General features: G+C 42.4%; 2 protein-coding genes across 2 annotated transcripts; one reads left to right on the forward strand and one right to left on the reverse strand.

Annotated features, from left to right (window-relative positions):
* Positions 1–504: 504 nt before the first annotated feature.
* Positions 505–8,918, reverse strand: LOC119744780. Its single transcript, XM_038220911.1, has 3 exons — positions 8,718–8,918; positions 1,657–3,953; positions 505–1,084 (listed from the first exon to the last, which is right to left on the reverse strand). Exons 1-3 carry the CDS (start codon positions 8,794–8,796, stop codon positions 722–724), a joined length of 2,739 nt encoding a protein of 912 aa, XP_038076839.1. The 5' UTR covers positions 8,797–8,918; the 3' UTR covers positions 505–721.
* Positions 8,919–10,297: 1,379 nt separating this feature from the next.
* Positions 10,298–21,402, forward strand: LOC119744781 (E3 ubiquitin-protein ligase TRAIP-like). The gene is made up of 11 exons (XM_038220912.1): positions 10,298–10,403; positions 11,369–11,544; positions 12,765–12,894; positions 13,783–13,950; positions 15,376–15,470; positions 16,631–16,744; positions 17,062–17,149; positions 17,914–18,095; positions 18,488–18,701; positions 19,312–19,449; positions 19,864–21,402. The coding sequence occupies exons 2-11, from the start codon at positions 11,450–11,452 to the stop codon at positions 19,987–19,989; spliced, it is 1,350 nt and encodes a 449-aa protein (XP_038076840.1). The 5' UTR covers positions 10,298–10,403; positions 11,369–11,449; the 3' UTR covers positions 19,990–21,402.
* Positions 21,403–22,050: the final 648 nt, after the last annotated feature.

Below are 22,050 nucleotides of genomic sequence, written 5' to 3' on the forward strand. Positions count from 1 at the left end.
AAATCACAACTAATTACTAATACTAAATCACGTTTACTTACTACTAAATCACGTGTGACCGCACGAGATAATAACAATCCACAATGTAAGTGTTTCCCACCACTGTATTAAATACACTCAAGTGCAGTGCAAGTTAAAGGGAATTATGTACACCATTGGCTTTTGCTGTAATTTTTTAGAAATGAACTATTTTGAGGGGTTAGTTTAACAGATCACATATTGTTATTGACATGTTTGAAGTTTTGTGTTCGAAAATGCTGGAAAAACCAAGAAACACAAAAATGTTCAAGTAGTCTGGTTCCCTGACTCCACTAAAGATGAAATGGATCAATTTATAGATGCCGGAAAATTGTAAGGTAATGCAACCAGTCTAACTGGCCTGCATCCATTCATGAACATGTAACCAATAGCAAACAAAATTTGGACTGAAAAAAAATGGTAAATTTGGAGCAGCAGCTGAAAAATAATTAGGTTTTTCCAACAGTGGTCGGCTTGCCCCATCTTGGAGTTGCCCATGTCCCCACCCCACCCTCTTGAGCTCTGTGTCGAGTGTGTCCCCACGGTACCTCCGCTCAGGATACAAGAAAAACAATCAAAAGTTGTTATTGTTCAACACCCATTCAGGGTCCCCTTAGTGAACGCCCAAGTGTCCCCCCCCCCCCCGCAAATAGGACCTCATCAGTTACGCCACTGTTAAAAATGACTGCAAATGACTTCGGATTCACAGTTTTGTGTCGATGCTGTTGAGGTTCTCTTGCCGTTCGCAGGGCGAATCCCCCTCTTCACTGCTTCCTGCCTTTGTGGGAGATGTGCCTCGTGCAGAGGAGCTGTCTGCGGCGGACTGTTCTCGAGCAATCTTCGTGAGTCGACCGAAAAGGCAGCGGCAGTGGGCCTGGCAGCCACAGAACATCAGCCAAAATTGCTGCCGCCACAGCGCCCTCACGTTGTCCTTCAGGAGGAACGTCAGACCAATGAGGGCGCCCTGCAGGGAGTTGACGACGACGGAGAGGTACCAGACGATGGCGACGTCGATCAAGTTGGCTGCAAGGAAGAGGGACCAAGTCGCTCCAGTCACCACCACCAGCTGTACGGGGACGTTTAGAAGAGAAAGGTGTAGCAAGAACTGCCCTGCCATGTCACTTGGTGGCAGCAAACTCAACGATTGCCAATTATTTTGCCATCAAAATTCGCTCATTGAAAACATTTTGTGAGAAAGGTTTGCTCATTGGCTTTACTGACAGGTACTGGCACAACAACGATTCACCAAAGAAAAGAAAATTTACGACAGCAAAATATCCAAAATTCTAGCAACTTTTTTTGTGCTGAAATACTGTAGCATTGAGGTTTCTGCTCGGAGTGACGTCACAGTTTTGCTCATGCATATGGAAATAAGAACAAAAAAGGCACGAACAAAACCCTTGAAAATGAATTATTTAATACCAGTCCGAGAGCTATATTACATATCAGACTCTGTGAACCAATCCTATTTTCAATTTGAGCAAAGGTTGTTATCGTTGAATCCGTAGCTACATACTACGTGCCTTCAAGACTGCCCCTGTTCGAATTCCCAATTCCTAATTTCATGCACCTTTGGGGTGAAGTAAATATTTTGCTTACTATTATTTCATAAAGATTCTGCATTTTTAGGTTTCTTACCTTAGCGCAGAGTAGAATATCGGTTTTGCCATTCGTTGGCATTCTTGCAGCAGTCATCCTTCTTCGATTTGCAATCACTGTGTAGATCATGACCACAAGAAACAAGCAGTTGACGAGAAGAAGAAAAGACAACGGGACGCCGAACACCAACAACGCATGGGCTGGGTCAACAATCCAGCACTGACTGCCACCATACTCGAGTCCAAAAGACGATTGCTCTCTACCCAACTTCGACACGAAGAAACAGACAGCCACAAAGAAGGCGGGCAAGCCCCAGGCCAAAACACAGACCTTCGCGACTTTGTGCCCACCACTGCCCTCCTGTATGGAAGGAGGCCTCATTGACCGCATGCGGATAGCTAAATTACCTGCCAAAATGCTCATCCAAGTGAATACAGCCAGCCAGGAAAAGTGCAGCACTAACGCCCGTGCCACGCACAACCAGGGAGCTGATGTCGTATCAACCACCAGAGACACATGGGCTAGGATTAAGGCAACGATAAGATTCAGAACAATTTTACCGGGTACGTTTCGTAAAACTGAGAATCTCATGTAGGTTATGAACGTAAGGACCAACACGACAATCGAGCACACACTGCCGGCAAAACTTACGTCCGAGAGGGTTGTGAGCCAGGCTGGATATGTAACGGTGTGTGTCCCGAGGAGAAAGTTGCACATCCGCAGGGTGCCATCGGGTAACTGCCAGACATCACCTGCGTCGAAGGAGTTCCCTGAAGCCTTATGAACAAAAACGACTTCTGCGCCAACGCCCGAGATAAGAAATTCACTTCGGTCGAAAGCGATAACGGGGCAGCCGCCGGTCCCAATGAACGGGTCGCATAAAATCAAGTCCCCGTTCTTTGACCGAGTTTCATTCGTGAACTCATACTTAGTAATGTGCACGAATTCGGTCTCCTCGTACATAAGGCCGCTAATGTTGACATGGAAAACACCACCAGCGTATGCAATCTCGTTCACGTCCACATTGTGTTGGGTGAACCCCTCACAGACAAACCTCCTGGATGCATTCATGGCAGGTCGCGATGCAACTAGAAGCAGAGATGTTGTTGCATTGCAGGGGAAGGTCAGGTTTCTGGAGAAGAACTGGTCTAAGGCGCCTTGGATTCGTGCTGCTACGGACAAATCTACATAGACACTGGCTTGGCCGTACACGTTACCCTTTAAGATGTGACTCGAAATATTCTCAAGACCAATGAGTGAGGATAACAGTTGCTGCCAACAGTCGCCTGATGGCTCTTGGGTGATGATCTGATCGTAAGATTCAACACACTGACCCATCTGTAACACTCGACCGACTGGGCAAGTCAGGTTTCTGCACACGCCAATAAACGGATCGTATTGCTGCAGGAGACTACATTTGCCTACCACCTCTGGGTCCCCGTCGCCAAAATCCCCCAGCTGTTCAACGGTATTGACCGAATGCGAAGTGAAATCAAAAAGAAGCTGGAATGAAATTAAGGGATTAAATGTAAACCCTTTTCCGTCTAACCGGCACCAGAGGGCATCATCAGAAGTTATTATCCGGAAAGACGCGCCACTGCAATATGCACAGTAGACATTCTTGTAGGCTGTGATCACATCATGAGTGAAGTCGAAATGGAATCGAAGGGACGTATAGTTGCCACAAAGTGCGATCTGGGATTCTGTGACATTGGTGGTTTCCGGGCAGCTGTCGATGAAATTTTGAAAACAGCGATGTGGGTTAGTTAGCATGGATGTCGGGGGAGTTGCCTCAATGCCCTCGCAGGCATCAAACTTGGGCTTGCCATAGAGGACGGAGTCGGTCCCACCTTCCGCAGGTTCACAGTCCCACAGTCTGAGACGCCAGGGTACCGGATCAGTGACGTGGTGACAGATAGCGCAATAGACGTTCTTGAAGACAATTTCATCTGGCCCATTTACTAGAAGAGTGAGGAATCTCTGAGAGCGGGCCAATGTCTCATTCTCGCAGTTTTGTCTGATGTCGTCCATTGGCCAATCCAATGGGCACCGTCCAACGGCCAGATAGCGGATCGCATTGTCTGGGTCGTAAGGGGAAACGCAAACCAAATGAGGCGAGAAATCATAGCGGTTTGCCCATGGATCTGAGCCGTTGGCGCAGTGGTCCGAGTAGTCAATGCAGCAGTCACCATACACGACACAATTGGTGTCGCATTGACAGTTCATCCTCGGGCCGCCCTCGACGAAATATTCATTGCCACAATTCGGTGCGCAGTGAGTCATTTCGATTTCGTGAAGTAGGCCTTCGCAAGGATCTTCGATATCAGTCGAGCCCGCTGGGGAAAAAATACAGAGATGAGGGTTGGGTTGGAATTTAGTTAAATTTATGCCAACACGAAATGCGATTGTTGATTCCCTTCAGAGAGAAGTTTGTTCGTCAGTCTATGGGCTCCATGCGCCAACAAAAGAAGGCGAGTTTTTACCACTTTTGAGACCCTATATAGACATTATTATTGGGTGCGTTCGTTTAGCTCACCCGGCCGGGCCGACACGGGGTCGGCCCCGTGCCGTTCGATTAGCTCTGACGTCATACTCGGGGCTCATCCGGATCAGTCATTGCATGCTCGTGGCCAGACCAAACGATTCTGACTATTCCCAACCTCGTCCCCAGTGCTTAGTTTATTTCCAACCTCGTTTCCAATAGTAAGCCCTGCATAGGAACCTTTCTTCCTGTATCCTGATTCGATACAGCAATTGGTAAGTAATGGATTTATATCGTGTAGTTGGTGTTGTTATTTCAAAAAAATAAATAAAAACAATTCAGTGTTCTTTCAGCAAAACGAAAACAAATCACATAAGGATGTGTGTGAATTGTTTTCGTTTTGCTGAAAGAACGCACACTTTTGTTGTGATCTGTGGACAGAACTTTAAAATGGTGGTTGTGTTTAAAACTTCGTAAATTGAAAAGTACATACGTGATGTAAATGATTTTTTGTACTAAAAGAAAAGCTTATGAATTGGGCTTTCATAACCTAGATTTTGAAAGTGCTACATGCTGAACTTCACTAAAACAATGGTCCCGACATTTGGGTTTCTTTGTTTTTGACTCACCCTGTATGATATCTAAAAGTGTTGCAGTCGAATTACTCGAGTCACTTTTGTCGCCAGGTCTCGACTCATCGAGTCCTGCATTTTCGAGTGACCCGCAAACAGTGTGTTCGGGTGTCTGATTACGAACGCCCAAATTCAACTTTGGCAGTTGTCGTATAGAAAACTCCGAATTAAATGAAAGTAATTAAATAAATGATCTTACGAAAATAATTTCAACAGCTATACAAATTGGCGATGGCAAACCCCCTCAATGATTACGTACAATTTGTTTTCCATTTAAACTGCCCCATTGGGTGAGTGCTTTCAGGTTTATCCATAAGATTAACCGTTCGTGGTAGGGGCCCAAGTCCGCCATCTTTGTTCTTGACGTTCTTCATCTACTCCCCGATAAGTACACGTGGGGAGTGAACATCCTGTTCGTGAACACCGTTCGCGTGCCGGTTCTCGGCATCCAAAACCCCGTTCTCCGTCATTCAACACGAGAATGGGGCCGAATACTCCCTCGGTTCGAGCCCGACTGTCGAGACTGAGTCACTAGTCCGAGTCACTTTTGTACGAAATGGATGTGCGTGGACACGGACCAGCATGCATTTCAGCATAATCAACGACACCACGAAGTAACACCCGAGTGGACTCGAGTTCACGCTACCGTACGCGTATTTTACAGAACCGAGTGATTTTCGTTTTCACGAAGTAACACTCGAGTGCACTATGTACGGAAGACGGATAGTGCCACTCAATGAGTGTGAATATATTTTTTTCGTGCGTGTGAAAATATTTTTTTTGTACAACGGCCGCCACTTATTATGTGGCGGCCGCCAGATAATAAGTGGCGGCCGCCACATAAGTCGTCATAATAAGTGGTGGCCGCTGTACAAAAAAATATTTTCACACTTTTTTATGTGGCGGCCGCCAGATAATAAAGTGTGAAAATATTTTTTTGTACAGCGGCCGCCACTTATTATGTGGCGGCCGCCTGATAATAATTGGCGGCCGCCACATAAGTCGTCATAATAAGTGGCGGCCGCTGTACAAAAAAAAATATTTTCACACGTACAAAAAATATGTATTCACACTTTTTTATGTGGCGGCCGCCACTTATTATCTGGCGGCCGCCACATAAAAAAGTGTGAATATATTTTTTTGTACAGCGGCCGCCACTTATTATGACGACTTATGTGGCGGCCGCCACTTATTATCTGGCGGCCGCCACATAATAAGTGGCGGCCGCTGTACAAAAAAATATTTTCACACGCACCAAAAAAATAAATTCACACTCATTGAGTGGCACTATCCGTCTTCCGTAACTATGCGCTCACTCGGTACATTTTCGTTTTTCACGAAGTAACACCCATCTTTAATTCACCAGTCTAAAGGCTTTTATTACTTTTTTCTGTAATCCAACAAAAGTACGGATTAATTACATTCCTGTCAAACGTTTTAAAACTGTTGTATCCAAAGTGTATTTCCGTAACAGTGTTGTATCTTTGCGAAAATGAAAATCGGTAGACCACTAAAACTTTTGCTCTTCGGTACATTTTGGTATCCTCAAAGGATACTTAAAGTTGCCTGTAAAAACTACCTCGTGCGATATAAAGCATCTTCCGTAAATGTGGGGGCCAATGGATTTTGGTGTCTCTCTCTACATTGTGATATTTGTTGCCCTAGTATTACCAACAGTGAAATAGGCCTATAAACAAATGATTTTAGTTTCTCAAATTACTTGTACCTTATTAATATCTGGTAGCAAAGGATGAAACATCTAACTAATTGGGCTAAATAGTTCACGGTTTCACGTTTCAAAGAGACACCAAAGCTGCGACATTATAAAAACTGCTTTTGAAATGTGTTGTGTGGTTCTTACATGACTTAATCAAATACTACCACGTGCACATGTGCGCATATGAAATATTGATCTTCACTGTGTTAAAGCAAGTTAATACATTGTACTGCTTAAGAATGGCACTATAGTTAAATGATTTAGTAACTAATTGAGCGTGATTCATGCGTAAGCCCAAATGTTTCACGTGTAAACAAAATCCACTTTCTTTGGTTTCCAGAATACAGATGTTTTTCTGTTTTATAAAGTGATGGTTCGAAAAGCTTGTTTCACCAGTCCATCTATTATATTAAAGCTGATCATTTTAACTTGCACAGGATACAAAATCCAGGTACATGCAAGGGCGGATCCAGAACGAAATTTTTTTTTGGGGGGGGGGGCAAAAAACATTTGTGTCAACAAATTAAATTACGGCGTGGGGTTCGGGGCCCGCTTAAGGGCCCCGAATTTTTTTTGGATTCTAGATGCTCTGTGGTGCGATCTGAGGCAATTTCTGACCACTTTAACCAATGTTTTTTTTGAGGAAAAGATGGTGGTGTACTCATTGCTTGCCTTTATTGCGATGTCACATAAAAACAAAATTGGTTTCGGTTTTGGGGGGGCCATGGCCCCCTTTGGCCCCCCTGGATCCGCCCTTGGGTACATGTATGTTTTGCAATCATCGAAAATGAATTGTCAGGTTGTACATGTACCTGCAATTATTAATGCTTGTGGTAAATTTTCAGTACCCTTTTTAACAACTTAAATATGCACAATCAAACACTAGTCTTGTGTCACCTAATCCTCACAATCCAAGATAATTATTAGGGAGGTTTTGCAAGCGAACGGATACGCTTACAATCACGTTTAGGCCAAAAAAAAGTCTCCGGTTTCTGGTATGCGCGCGCGTCGCCGTAGCCATGCGCGTCGGCAAAATGAAAAAGTTTTTTTTTCAATGAAAGATGATGTCTCAAAACCGCCAAACTCACTGGCTTGACTGGAATTCTGCTGCTGCGCAATTTCAACGTGTTTTTAGATGGGGTTATGATCGAGAATAAGCTTTATGTGGCCTCTCTGGACTCCCATATATTTGCACTAAGTTTAGTCGGGCACCATTTGCAGTCATCAGCCGACATTTGAAGCACATTTGAAGCAAAAAAGTCGGGTAAAAAAAAAAAAAAGCCGCGTCGCCGCACCACTTTTTGGACAAGCTCCATACCAGAAACCGGAGACTGTTTTTTTGGCCTTAGCTATCCGTATCCGTTTTTTACTTACGTGTAGCGAGCGAGAAATGCGTGTCGTCTGCACGTATGACGTCATACGCCACTCACTATCCGCTAAACGTGCAGACGACACGCATATCTCGCTCGCTACACGTAAGTAAAAAACGGATACGGATAGCTAAGCGTAAGTGTACGCTTATCCGTTCGTTTGCGAAACCTCCCTGATCAAGGTTAAACAAAAAAGCGGTTTTCAGTCAAAATCCACTTTCTTTTGGTGTCCCTTTTTTACACAGGAAATGTGAGTAATGTTTCTGAGAAATAAAAGGATTATTGGGTTCACTAGCATATCCAAATGTATTTCCATTAATTACAATACTTGATAAGTGTGAAATCATATAAAAAGATCGCATGCTTAATTTAAATTTTTTTTGTTAGGCCATGTACAAGGTTTCACCTGTAAATGGGACACCAAATGTTGTTCCCAATACGCAATCATGCGCAGAATATTTTTGTAAAAGTCTAATCAAGTTATTTTCACAATGAATAAGTGATGTGTTATCCTGGATAAGACAAAAAAAAAACATTTTGAAATAAAACATACCACATGGAGCATGAATTATCACAAAACCCCTTTACATGTCGTGAAACCGTGAATGGGTTTTGACATGGTATTTTCAAATTGGCATCAGTTCTGGACTAAAAAATAATGTCTGTTTTTGCCTACGTGGAATAACAATCTATTATCTTTAAGTAATACTGAAAATTCTTACTGAATCCCCTTTCAGTCAATTTCTCCAGTTGGGTCAAAATGTCACAAGTTGGTACCCTAATTTACGGAATAAGCCATAAGCATGTTAGTGTCCCGTTACTTCAGGAGGTATATACCGGGCAAATTTGTGAAATTTTGGGATGTGAATGAGATGTAAAGAAAGCATAAGACACCTTACCAGCTTGCAAGAAACAGCACACATAGCAGACTTGAAGAATGATCGCAGCACAACTCTTGTTAAGCCTGCTCCCCCCCATGGTCGAACGAATAATGTGACTGGAGGCGCCGCACCGTGCACACCGCGATGGATGCGATTTTGGTATGCAGTTCTTGCGATGCAGTGTGCTCCGTGCGCCAACAACAGGGCGCGTTTTTACCACGTTTGAGAGTTCCGTAGACGGCACATTATTTCCAGAAAAACATTTGATAGGCGCACTAAAGCGTCAACAATCTGGACATCCTGTGACGCCTACGGGTCCCTTCTGCCACCATCCAGGGTGAATTTAATTAGTGATTATATTTAATTGGTGATTATATCACAAATAAATACCTCCAACTTGAAGAGAACACACCTGATCTCACTGCGAAATCATCATTACCAAACGGAAAGAATCTTAAAGAAAAAAAAATAATAACAAAAAAGGGGAAAAAGGAAAGGATGAACGTCACAGAAACTCAGGTGGGCCTATTGCCTAATTTGGCATGAGAAAACATGTACTTTTCCCCAACCCCGTTTTGTTAACTCCCATTTCTCAAAATCAGTCGACTTTCTGTTTACCATCACAATACAAGACACAATGCAGTTTATTACTTCTGTTGCACGTTACAAAGTCGAACGCACCCGAATTAGTACCGGTAGATACAAAAATGAATAGTTTCAAAAGTGAATAGCGTTTCTTTTACAAACAGAGAAAGAAAATATCATGCAGACCAGCAAAATATCAGTCAGGTTATGACCTTTTTTTTCAACATTGGGCATCCTCTTTATTAGAATGCAGACGGGTCATGAAACAGTTGAAGGTACATGTAGGTCCACAGATGTAAAAATATTGTGAAAAAAGAACATTGTACAGAAATATTTAGATTGGGTTCAATAATTTGGAGTTTCGGTTTCAGTTACAAGATGTACAACCTTCTAGAAGGTTGTCGACGTACGTTGGTCGGGGCAGGCGTGCTGCAACTACCTGCTTCGGTTTTAGAAGCCAAGTCTATCTGGATGTTGATCATTGTCCAGAGCCAGTTTGAAGGTCTTAATGCCATGATGGATTTTCGCTTACCGACGTTCGAAAATTGTGTGCTGCTAGAAAAGAAGCGAATAAAGAACCAATTACCATGCATCGTAGCAGGATTATTAAGCTATTATAAGGCTGAGATTCTGAAATTGCACGTGAATTTAGTTCGAAAACAGCCTGATGAAGTTTCACAAAATGAAGCAGCACAATGGGATGAGTCTATAACCACGGCCCCAAGGGAATTCCGTTTACGTCAATAAGGGACTCGGCTTGGGGGGGGGGGCCAAGACGAATAAAAAAGTGAAAAGTGCAGCTTATGCCAAATTTGGTTTCTCTGCAACGTACACCTACAGACGACAATTAGCGCCCCATCGGTTGATTGAGGGAGGGCGGGGGAAGGGGGGGGGGGGGAACCCAAGACGAAAAACAAGCAAAAACACATCATGCCCATATAATTATGCCAAACTTCTGCCGATATGCACGCGCGCGTACACATTACGAAAGCTGCTACAGAAGACAAATAGCGCCCCCATCGGTACGGTTGACGTCGGCGCGGCGCCATATTCGAAGTAGGCTCAATCATTCTCCGACTCGTAAACATTTTGGAACGCAAGTTTAACTTCAATTAAATCGTAAGTTGTTCTGTCCTTTCCCCCGTAATCATTGCAGTAAAACAATTTGTTAAGTAGGCGAAATGAGTAATTTGCGAATGCGATATTTGTTGATGAAGACTTGAAGTTTGACTTCGTTTGCCTTGTGCTTGTCGTGCACATCGCTGCTTAGTTAAGCCACGTTCACGGGTCAAATCGCTGCTGTGCATGTGGCCTGAAGTCGGGTACTTGGTACTTGGTGGTTTTTCTCTTCAGAACTCCTCGAGGAAGTATGACTAAGGGTGGCGGTGGTAGAAAAACTGTCCAATTGTCAACTCGCCCCTAGCCCCACTATTAAACGTCATGAACGTTAGTGTAGTGTGTGGCCAAATAGTTGGAAAGAATTCCATACTGGGCCACCACCTACCTGCCGGCAAACACATCAATTTCATCTCACCTTGGGATTTCACCATGTTCACCCAACCCCCAAGATGAATCCAGGAAGCCTCGGCAATGCGACTTTTTTAGGAAAAATGTGTTTTTATTTTAGAGCACATTTCATTTTGGATGCACACGTCGTGCAGAATTAAGTTGGAGGCAGCCGGTCAAATTGATTGAAGTGTCTGGAAGACAGCAGTACGTTATACGCATGACATCGACAACCATGACAACGCATGAGCCGGCCAATGACAGTGCAATAGATCATTACGAATATTTAATTTCTCATGACATGAATATTTAGTTTATTTCAATGGATAGGCCTAGGCCTACTTCAAATACATCCAAAGATTGATTATTGCAAAGTGATCGTGCGCGGCCTAGCCGTAAAAAGTGTTGTGTTGCAAGCAAGAGTCTGAGGTTCAAATCTCGATGAAGTAAGTGACTGATTAATAAATAGGAATGACTAATTAAGTGATTTTGGTGCCGCCGTTATATTATTTATTTATTACTATTTAAACATTAGGAGGGTTACCTATCATTAAAAATTACAATTTTTTTTGTTCCAGATTTGGATGTCTGTCGTCAGCATTTTCATCAGGATCGCAGTAGGTCCACATTTGTGGTTCCTACACGAGTAACATCTGAGGATGATAAACGCCTGCTGTACTATTTGCCACGACCATTTTGAGGGAGACGTGGTGGTCTCGGCGTGCCCCTGTGGTCATACTTTCCACGAAGACTGGTGAGTCAAATCAATAAACATTTTTCAAACCTTTTTCTTTGTTTGTGGCTTCGTTTTTGTCTTTCAGTTATGTTCTGTCTCTAATACTATAGCATGTAGCGTATTTTATGTACATGTACATGTAAATATATGTTTGAAGATAACCAGGGGTGTGATTAGTCTCAGCTTTAAAGCTGATTTCAGCTTTTTTGTTTTGGATTTCAGCTTTTTTTCCTCACATGCTGTGTACAAAAGTATATAAGATTGTCAAAGTTCAGCTTTTTTACACCTTTTTTCAGCTATTTTTATCAGTGGTCGCTCACACCCCTGTCACTGATTTTAAAGAAGAAAATTGAGCTAATAAGGAAGCTCGCAAATTATGCGCGATGTAGGTATTCGAACAAAAGTGTGGCATTTAACATACAAAACCACACAACTTGTATGATTAGAAAAACATCATGGACGTTTTTTCACCATTTCCTAGAGACCTCTCACATTTTCAGTACCGGAATGAATACATCACGCGCACAATTATGTGTGTGAAAGACATTAGCGCGTGATTCAGCCCGAGAACCAACACGTGCGCATACTCCATTCATTTGCACTACACTTCTTTGTTCCAAATGACGTCACATCTCGGTACTCTATTCGGATATGTTGATGATCGAACAGTTGGTATAATCCGCACAACACTAATGTCCCCTGAAAATTAGAGTTAAAACCCTAACTGCACGGAATCCTTCAAAGTCCTCTTTGCCAATGTGGAGGAATTTGAAGGATTGAGCTTACATGGCAAAAATACGTTACTGATTTCGCAGGATGCACTTTGTCAAGTTCTTGGGCCGGACCTATGCTGTTTTTGCTCAACCATGCATAAATATAGGCCTGGATTATGCTTGAAATCCTCCGTACTGCTCCAGGATGTCACTGGCCAAGCCTCAACATATTGACAGTGATTGGTGCAGGATTTTGCAGGATTCAGGCAGTGGTCACCCATCCAAGGACCACATTCAAGACATGGAAGAGGATTTTGCAGGATTGAGGCTGTATTTTATTTTCTAATGAAGGCAGTTGGAGGATTTTGCAGGATTGAGGTTGATACATACATGTAAAATGCCTGTAGGGAGATAGGGTTTAAGAAATGTACCATTTGGTTTTCCTAACATTCGTGGATTTTTGGAGAATCAGAAAGTTCCTAAGGATTGAAGCTTTGATGAATTTTAAACTTGTTCCTCTCCAAGTTTGCTGAAGTGGCTGTCCACCTCCTTAACGTGTCCCCAGTGTCGACAGAGAGCCACAGGCAGGACCGTCATTAAGCTGTTTTTCGAGGCCGGATCTGACACTAGCGAGGATGACCCCAGCAAGCTAAAGGTCAGTGACATTTGTGGGGTCAAAGGTCATGTTTTAATTCACAGAAGAAAAGTTGTCATATCTGCCTAGCAGCCTCATGCTATTTTGCACCAACAGCTAGTTTAGAATCGTGCATTTTTGAATAATTTAGTATTCGATTATTCAAACTTGGACTTCATCGAATTTTTGCACAGGGAAATCTCGAAAAGTCAAAACTCAGGGGAATGGGCTCAAATTTTGAGTTAGGAAGAGTTTTGAGTTATCCAATGGATTTTCTTTTCAACAACAATTGGCGGGAATGAGGTCTTACTTTCAGTTAGAAGGGTTTTCGAGTTAGCAGGTTTTGACTTATCGAGATTCACTGTATTGCGATTTCAAAATGCGCTGAGCAAGTTCAACATGCGCCAGCCTAATGTGGCCGCTGATTGGTACTTGTGTGCATCTACGCTTGTCAAAAGTTGACAAAGAGCTCATCAAAATAATACAAAGGACAGGTAGCGGTGGCTGATATTTAACTGATTTTAAAGCAGAAATTTGAGCTAACGTTCGTCGTGGATCTGTCAAATCATGTGTGATAGTGGCTTTCAACAAAAGTGTGGCATTTGACAAGCAATAAAACCACAAAAGTTATCCATTTTTCATCATGTCCTCGAGTCTTCAAACTTTTTTGAATATTTGAATCGCAAAAATTCTATTTGGATATTCGGTTGACAATCAAATATTTGGACATTTGGTTATTTGGCTCAGCCCTACAGCCTACCAAAAATAAAATTTGTCAACGTTGGTTGGTCGTCCAGAGCAAACAATCGGATATTGATAGTATCGCTGTGCCTTGTTAAGTCTTTCCATCGACCATTCTTCACTCGGAACTTTTTAAACAAAGTCTGTTCTCTTTTGTTTTTCTGCCAGAATGAGTTGAGTGCCTTGCAAGCTGAACTTAAAAAACGTGATTCGACGAAAAAGAACCTGGCGCAGGAAAATGAGCGGCACTCTAACACGATCCGAGGGTTGAACAAGAAAGTCAAAGACCTCTTGCACAACCTCCAAGCTGAGCAAACTACATCCGACGCTCTGAAGGTAAAGTGACAACAATGCCATTTCCTATTTGCTGTTCTTTAGTCTTGGAACATAAATCCTCACTTTTTGGTTGTAGTTTCTTGTCAGTCAGCCAGACATGCTTATACCCGCCGAATGGAGTGCATAGCAGGATGCTAAAACTGATCAGCTTAGGCTAAATATGGGGTATGGGGGTGCATCAAATGATAGCAAGTGGGTACTCATTTGCCTATCGGAAGATTGCATTCGTTATCGTGGCTCAACCCTGATGATACTGCGTCAGACTTTGAAGGTCCATGCAATAAACACAGGGCATTTCATTTGGCACGACATTGAAGTGTCTTTGGGTGTTTCGTAATGCAAGGGTTAATCCACTAGCATTTGCAAAAAAATTGTATTTATTCCTTGATAAATCTATAAAAACCTCGGGGGGGGGGGGGGGGGGGGTTTGAGAAAAAGTAAAAAGCTGGGCAGTTTCAAGCGGTACAATGACTAATGGGCTAAATCTATTTGTGATTTTATTTGTGGCTGAACAGGGTTATAGGCAAATCCGGCGGCAGCCATTTTCTGCGGTGGCGCAAGGCTCGCGTGAGTCGCGCCCGGGGAGTAGGGGCGTACTCCGGGCTCCTTCGACCAATAGGAATACTGAAATGCGCGTGCGCCTCGTCTTTAAGAACGCGTGCAGCATGCGCGTGAGCGTGACACCACCGCAGTAAAAGCTTCTAATTCTGGTTGCCGGATTCCACTATATCTTCTTAAGCATTAAAGGGAATATACAACAGTTGCAAACATCGAAAATAAAACTACCAAGTTTTTACGAAATACCTTACTAGGATGTTGGTAAATGACAGTCTAAAGCATCCTGTAAAATAATGGCACCTGAAGTGAAGTCATTCACAAGAAAATGGTATTTTTTTATACATTTCCAACGGTGGTCGGCCGACCACCGTTGGAAAAACCTAACTATTTTTCAACTACTGCTCCAACTTTACACTTTTTTCGGTCCAAATTTTGTTTGCTATTGGTTACATGTTCATGAACGGGTGCAGGCCAGCTAGACTGGTTCCCATACCTTACAATTTTCCGGCATCTATAAATTGATCCATTTTATCTTTAGTGGAGTCAAGGAACCAGACTTCTTGAACATTTTGTTTTTCTTGGTTTTTCCAGCATTTTTCGAACACCAAACTTCAAAAATGTCAGTGTAACAATATTTGATCTATTATACTAACTCCTCAAATAGTTCATTTCTGAAAATTACAGCAAAAGCCAATGATGTACATTCCCTTTAAGTCCATTGTTACATTATCAATTCATATTTTAAGGTTTCGTTTTTCATTGTGTTTTAAAGTGTGGTTTTATGGCAATTTTTTTTTAGTGTTTTGGAGGGTTTGTTAATGCATATTACAGAGTTACATGTATATCTCTTTGAATTTGACTTTACAGAAGCAGTTGTCGTTGTTGTCGTACCAGATAGACGAGGCGAAACAGGCCAAGAAAGAAACCAAGAGACTCCGAGAAAAACTTCAGTTTCTTGAAAGGTTGGAGAAAAAAAGCAAATCTGTCAATTCATAGTTAAGCCATATTTCGAGGCTTCATTTTGTTTTTATTGCGTTTTGATAAAAGGACCCTGTTTGGCATAGAGCCAAGCCAGGGATCTTGCGCATACAAACGCTTCATGTCTGTCAATCACACGGTGCGCATTGGCCAATTACAGCATGACTTCTGGGCTGGTGACCATGGTAGTAGCCAGAGATGCCACTTTTTTGGTTTTAACCGGAATTCCGGTTTTAAAAAAAATCTCACAAAATTCCGAAGAAAAAAAGAGAAAAAAAACTGTGGAAATGCGTTGATTTTTACCTCGATTTAGTACATTTAGGCGCACGCATGGCACAACGTTGTTCGTTGAAGTAGTCTTAAAACCAGTCTTTGTGTATGTTGTTGCCGAGCCTGCATGCGATACAAGCGGCCAACGTAAATAAATGGAAGCAGTATACAACGGCGCCTCGCGCGTGCTTCACCGCGTGTGGGCGTGTTGTGTGCTAAGCACACACAGCATTCAGCCTGGAAATCAAGTCTATCATTTCAGCTATCGGTGGTTTCTGATCGCAGTGATATATGTGAATACAAAAAATGCGGGTACCAACCATGTTTTTTTTTTCGTTGAGCGCATCACGTAGTGCAAGGATCATGTACACCGACAGCAGTATTGTGGAATCATGCATGTTTTGTGTCGAATATTACGTTGGAAATTCGGGTAGGCAGAATAAATATTAGGAATATGGAAAAAGTCAAAGTGATTGAACGAACCGACAGCTTCAAAGGCCATAGAAGCAAAATTAAAAAATAAACAGAACTTGGCTTGGCTACAATTAAGATAAAGATGACAACGGGGACTTTGTGTCGGATACGGAGTGGCTTTTTCACACACAAAAAAGTCTGGTTTTTTCAAGCAGCCGTTCCGGTTTTTTTCAAGCAGACCCAGTTCCGTTTTTTTCAAGCAGACCCTGTGGCATCTCTGAGTAGCTCAGTCAAACTCGGTCACAGACAAAGTGAGAAATGTACACCAACCAAAGGAGAGTGGGGCTCTTGCCCCCATCTTAAAAACTCCATGTGGAGCATCCTCAGACTTTCTTTCCAGCAAAATTTACCCAGGTTCTCAAGTTGTTATGACGCTTCTTGGTCCTTTTTTCAACCACAGACTACAGCGTGTTCTGACCGACAATGCCGAGGCGACAGAATCTCTACTCAGTGAGTACGGGGACGGCCCCAGAGCAGCTAAAGAGCTGGCAACCTACTGCGTGACACTCAAGAGGTATGGAAACGGTAGTCTGGGTCCCAGACTGGATTAATGACAAGCGCAGTCAAGTTGCCACAGTGGTAGAGGGCGCTATCACTTAGACCATTCTCTTTGTTTGCTTGAATCAAGTGCGCATGAGGAATGCTCAGAATGTCTCAGGCCAAGGAAACTGGAGATAAACGCCGGCCTGATAGGCCATATTGGCTCATGAGACTGATCAGATTGTAGATTTTTTTCTGCCTCGGAAGGCTTTGAAATGGCTGAGTGAACCTGCAGTCTCACCTATGGCTCTGTTTTCTGTCAGCAAGTGTTTCTTCTTTTCTGTCTTGCAGGGAGTTTGAAAACAACAAATTGAGAAGGAGCCAGTTGAAGAACGAGCTGGACGAAGCCAGGAGGAAATTATCAACGAGCACAAAGAATGTAGGTTTGGTTTACGGCTTGGTGTTAATAATTATAAGAATGATCCAGGAATGATCCATACCACGCCCCAGGAATGGTGTGTTGAGGGTGCTTCATGTCTTTTACCGCTGTGACGTACGGGGTGCGTCAAGTCATAATTTGGGGTGTCAAACAGTCGATAGGGTGCTTCATTCGTGCGTCCTATTTTAGGTTCGTTATAAGCTGCAAAATATATGCAAGAAAAACTGATAAGGCCAAAAAAAAAAAGTCTCCGGTTTCTGGTATGCGCACGCGTCGCCGTAGCCATGCGCCTCGGCAAAATGAAAAAGTTTTTTTTTCAATGAAAGATGATGTCTCAAAACCGCCAAACTCACTGGTTTGACTGGAATTCTGCTGCTGCACAATTTTAACGTGTTTCTAGATTGGGTTATGGTCGAGAATAAGCTTCATGTGGCCTCTCTAGACTCCCATATATTTGCACTAAGTTTAGTCGGGGACCATTTGCAGTCATCAGCCGACATTTGAAGCAAAAAAATCAGGTGTAAAAAAAAAAAAAGCTGCGTCGCCGCACCACTTTTTGGGCAAGCTCCATACCAGAAACCGGAGACTTTTTTTTTTGGCCTAAACCACGTCAACAGTATACATTTGGTATGTCACTATAGCGGGTGTGTAAATTGCACAGGATGACCGACTATTACTAGCACACCACTCCTGAGGGGTCATGATGTCTGACAATTGATAGGTGCATTATTTAGGTGGTGGTTTTGTCTTATTTTTTCCTGCAGTTAATGAAGACGAGCCAGGAGTTGGAACGGGCCCACAATCAGCTGAGGGGTGCCGAGGAAGATCTACAGTGCGCCCTCAAGGAGAAACAAACCCTGAAGGACCGACTGGCCAGCCTGCAGACAACAATGGAATCCCCCAGCGGAGCCAGCAAGAGCGCCCTCACCAGGCTCATCATGGAGAGGTGGGAGGGGGGAATCCCAGACTTATAATTATTTTGATAAATATGATTTTTTTTCCAAAACAATACATTTGGTTTGCAATTTTTCTATCAATCAACATGTTCACATTTGAATGAGACAGATCCTAAAAGCAGCTCAAGATATAATCATTTATGTTTAGAGGGTTGCTGACCCCCAAAATAAAAGGGAAAAAAAGATGTTTGGTTATTAAAACAAAACGTACAAATTACAAATTTGTTAGGGGATACAATGATATGATTTGTTGAAGAGAACAAGATGAACAACTTATAAGATCTTCCGCGATAACATTCTAACTTTTCAATTTTAAGGCAACTGGTTGGCTGGAGGTTTACTTAATTTGAACATTTTCCCTTTTACACCACCCCTCCTTCAGCCCTGCACCTTGCCAGTTCAAAACTCCCAAGCTGAGTACCCCAGACAACGGCACGGATATCAGTCTAGATGACGGCATCCCATCCAACCCCGGCAACCCAAGCACACCCAGCTTGTTTGACGAGCCCAGCCCCAGCGTGCTGGCCAAGAAGGAGTGCCGAGAGTTTGGTCTGCCGTTTGTGAAGACGACGTCGCTGGCACACAAGAACAAAAAGGTGAGAAGGGGGGATGGTTGGGAGGACTAGAAGAAGATGAACTACGACAAAAATTGACCCCCCAAGAACACACTCGATCTATCTAAAGAGCCACTGTTCACACATCGGACCTAGTAATGGCGGAAGCATCCTGGATGCTGTTATTCAACACAACTGCTTCATGATGGTTGCCCTGACCGACTGACTGGCTGAGTCACTGAGTGATTGGCTGAGTCACCGAATGAGTCAATGAATGACTGACTCCCCGACTAACTTACTCCCCAAGTCATCACTGACCGACTGAGTCATTGACTGACTGCATCACTGACGGAATGAGTAACTGACTGAGTCACTAAAAGAGTTACTGACTGACTGCGTCACAGACTGAGTCAATGAATGAGTCACTAAATAGTCACTGACTGAGTCACTGACTGACTGCCTCCCCAACTGACTAAAAGAGTCACTGACTGACGCCCCCACTCCCCGATTGAGTCACTGACTAACTGAGTCACTGACTGACCGAGTCACTGACTGACAGTGTCACTAAGTATAAATAATGTCCTAATCTGAGAGTTTTTGGTCCGGCTCGACTCCATCGGTAAGCCTAATTTTGTTTGTTTGCTTTTTGCAGTTCAAGAGTCAGAGCTCAGAGGAATCAGATGCCATGGTGATGTCGGCCATTGCCAACTCGGGTCTGTTTGGCAATCGACGACCCCTTCAAGATTCTGGGAGTAACTTCCGCAAGGGCTATGACGGCCTTGGTGGCCATGTATCCTTATCATATTTGCATAAATTATGGACCTTTCTTACAGTATTTTGTTCCTGAGATACAAAAAGTCATTGTCTTTGACTATACAAAGTTTGTTTAAAGTGTATTTAAGACAAACATTTTGTAGCCTTGAAAAGTTTTACATGATCTTGTTAAAAAAGAGATTTTTGCAAAGGCTTATGAAAATGAATTCTCAGAAAGAAGAATTAGATAAACAAAAAAAATAAAATGAAAATCCAACGTCCTTATCCATTCTTGTGTTAATAACCTCAACTAGTGGCATATCTAGTTTTTTTTGTCGGGGTGGGGGGGGGGGGGCAAAAATAGTTGTGTCATTGGGACAGCCCTAGAGAAATGTTAGCATGACATCATTGATTACGCATACTGTGTCAACCTTAACTTGTTGGCACACAGGGATCATTCATCAAGCCCTCCGGAATCAGTGTTAGGGGTATAAAGAGGAGAACACACTCATCAACAAGGCGACCCTCCGTAAACAAAACCCTCCCAAAGCTTCCCACTTTGGACAAGTTCTTATGATGACTCGGATTTTCCCGCGCTCCTCAGAACTAAGCCCAAAAGGCTTCCCAATCCATGAAATTCATTCCAACAGGAACGGGATTCGGCCATGGAAGTTCCAGGCTGAATCAAGTACCAGACAGTGACGTTTCCCTTTTGCAGAGGAAAAACATGAGGAGTGGCCTGATGGAATTATCAATTCCTACGGAAGTTTTCAGGAAACTGGAGCATCAGTTGGCACGAGGAGGTCAGAACTATAACTGTGACGTTTTCCATGGAGCGGAAAGCCTTAATGAGAAGTTTCCAAGTAGGAATTCCCACGGAAGTTCACGGGAAACCTGAACATTGGCACAATGAGGTCGTAGTGGCATTTTCCAATGCAGAGAAAAAGCCTTGGAGTACTGCGATGGAAAAGGCATTTCCTATGGAAGTTCTCAGGAAACCTGAATATTGGCACAAGGAAGTCATAACTAACATTGGAAGTTTTCTCAGGAAGTTATGAAGGCATCGTTGACTTTTCCATCGGGACTAAGATTTAGTCAAAACAAGGAACTGCCCGAGGAGACTTGTTTTAGAGATATTTATTTTTTATTATCCAAAATAAAATTGTTTTCTAATCAGTGTGTAAGTAATTTATACTCAATAACCTCAACCAGGTTTTTGGAGGATTTTCCAGGATTTGGGAGGTGCAGCTCAGCACCTGCTGCATGGAAGCCCTGGAAAGTGGATTTTGGAGGATTTCTGCTGATGCCAAGCAAAAATGTGAAGCGTTCTGGCAAAATGTGACAGAACGGGGCACAGACCATAGTGGAAAAAAAAAAAAAATGATTGGGTCTTTTTTATTTTTTATTTTCAGATTTATTTATATTTGTAACCTTTGATATGTTTACTACATGTATATTAAAGGTATACTGGTAGTGTAAAATATGTGGAATAATATTGTTAAGGAAAAAGAATTGGCATTTTTCATTTTTAAGAATACAAAACTTGAAACTTAAATGACTTTTTTCCTCAGTATTTTACTTTTTTTGACATGACAAAAATGCAACTTTAAACAGCAATAACTTGTCAACGGAATGTCCAAGTGTGAGTGTAACAAACAGTATATGTCTAGAGAATTTTATTCTGTTTTCTATTAATCCTGCATTTCGGCCTCTGCCCAGTTCTGTCTCATTTTTGCCAGAACGCCTCACAAATGCCTGACTTTTGGTTGGATTTTTTCTGCATTTTCTGTAATCACTATTCCCTCAGCAAATTTGTTTTCTTCATACTAAATTTATCCTCATTTAATCTATTCCCCCCCCCCCAATAAAAAGTCAAATATTAGTTTTGCTTATTTCAGCTGCAGACAATCAGGCTATTAAACATGCATATATAGAATTAAAAGATTGAAGTATAAACTGAAGAAATAACTGCTGTCAATTACATTAGGCCCCCCAAAAAAGTCTCCGGTTTCTGGTATGTGCGTGCGTCGCTGTAGCCATGTGCGTCGGCAAAATCAAAAAAAAAAATTTCAATGAAAGGTAATTTCTCAAAACCACCAAACTCACTCGTTTGACTGGAATCCTGCTGCTGCACAATTTTAACGTGTTTTTAGATTGGGTTATGGTCGAGAATAAGCTTTATGTGGCCTCTCTGGACTCCCATATATTTGCACTAAGTTTAGTCGGGCACTATTTGCAGTCATCAGCTCCATACCAGAAACCGGAGACTTTTTTTTTTTGGGCCTTAACATTTTGTTTTTGGTTGTTATTTAGGAAATAATTGTGAAGACTATACAGCTCACAAGTCCCCTTAGACTTTATATTGTAATATTGTTTTTATATTCCTGTTATTATTAAAAGTACACCTGTATATATAACTATAACTTTGCTCTTTGTGAACTTGCCTTGTTTTCCAGTGTTTTTTTTCTTTTTCTTCAAAAACTTAATTTGCTGAAAGGAATGAGCTTCCAACTCTTCAAAAATTAATTCAATGCCAATGTCTTCTGAAATTTAATTACCATACATTGAATGATATGAAATACCCAGGAGAAATTATTCCATGAAAAACTTTGTTTTGGCTGCCTTTTTGCGCCAAAAC

Source organism: Patiria miniata, unplaced genomic scaffold (genome assembly GCF_015706575.1).
Source record: "Patiria miniata isolate m_02_andy unplaced genomic scaffold, ASM1570657v1 HiC_scaffold_7, whole genome shotgun sequence".
Taxonomy (NCBI): domain Eukaryota; kingdom Metazoa; phylum Echinodermata; class Asteroidea; order Valvatida; family Asterinidae; genus Patiria; species Patiria miniata.

Excerpts from the sequence above, each read along its gene's own strand:
- LOC119744781 (XM_038220912.1), top strand. The coding sequence starts at position 11,450 with ATGATAAACGCCTGCTGTACTATTTGCCACGACCATTTTGAGGGAGAC. Across the intron at positions 12,895-13,782 it reads ATGACCCCAGCAAGCTAAAG|AATGAGTTGAGTGCCTTGCA; the intron begins GTCAGTGACATT and ends TTTTTCTGCCAG. Across the intron at positions 17,150-17,913 it reads TATCAACGAGCACAAAGAAT|TTAATGAAGACGAGCCAGGA; the intron begins GTAGGTTTGGTT and ends TTTTTCCTGCAG.
- LOC119744780 (XM_038220911.1), bottom strand. The coding sequence starts at position 8,796 with ATGGGGGGGAGCAGGCTTAACAAGAGTTGTGCTGCGATCATTCTTCAA. Across the intron at positions 3,954-8,717 it reads GTGCTGTTTCTTGCAAGCTG|CGGGCTCGACTGATATCGAA; the intron begins GTAAGGTGTCTT and ends TTTTTTCCCCAG. Across the intron at positions 1,085-1,656 it reads ATATTCTACTCTGCGCTAAG|CTGGTGGTGGTGACTGGAGC; the intron begins GTAAGAAACCTA and ends GTCCCCGTACAG.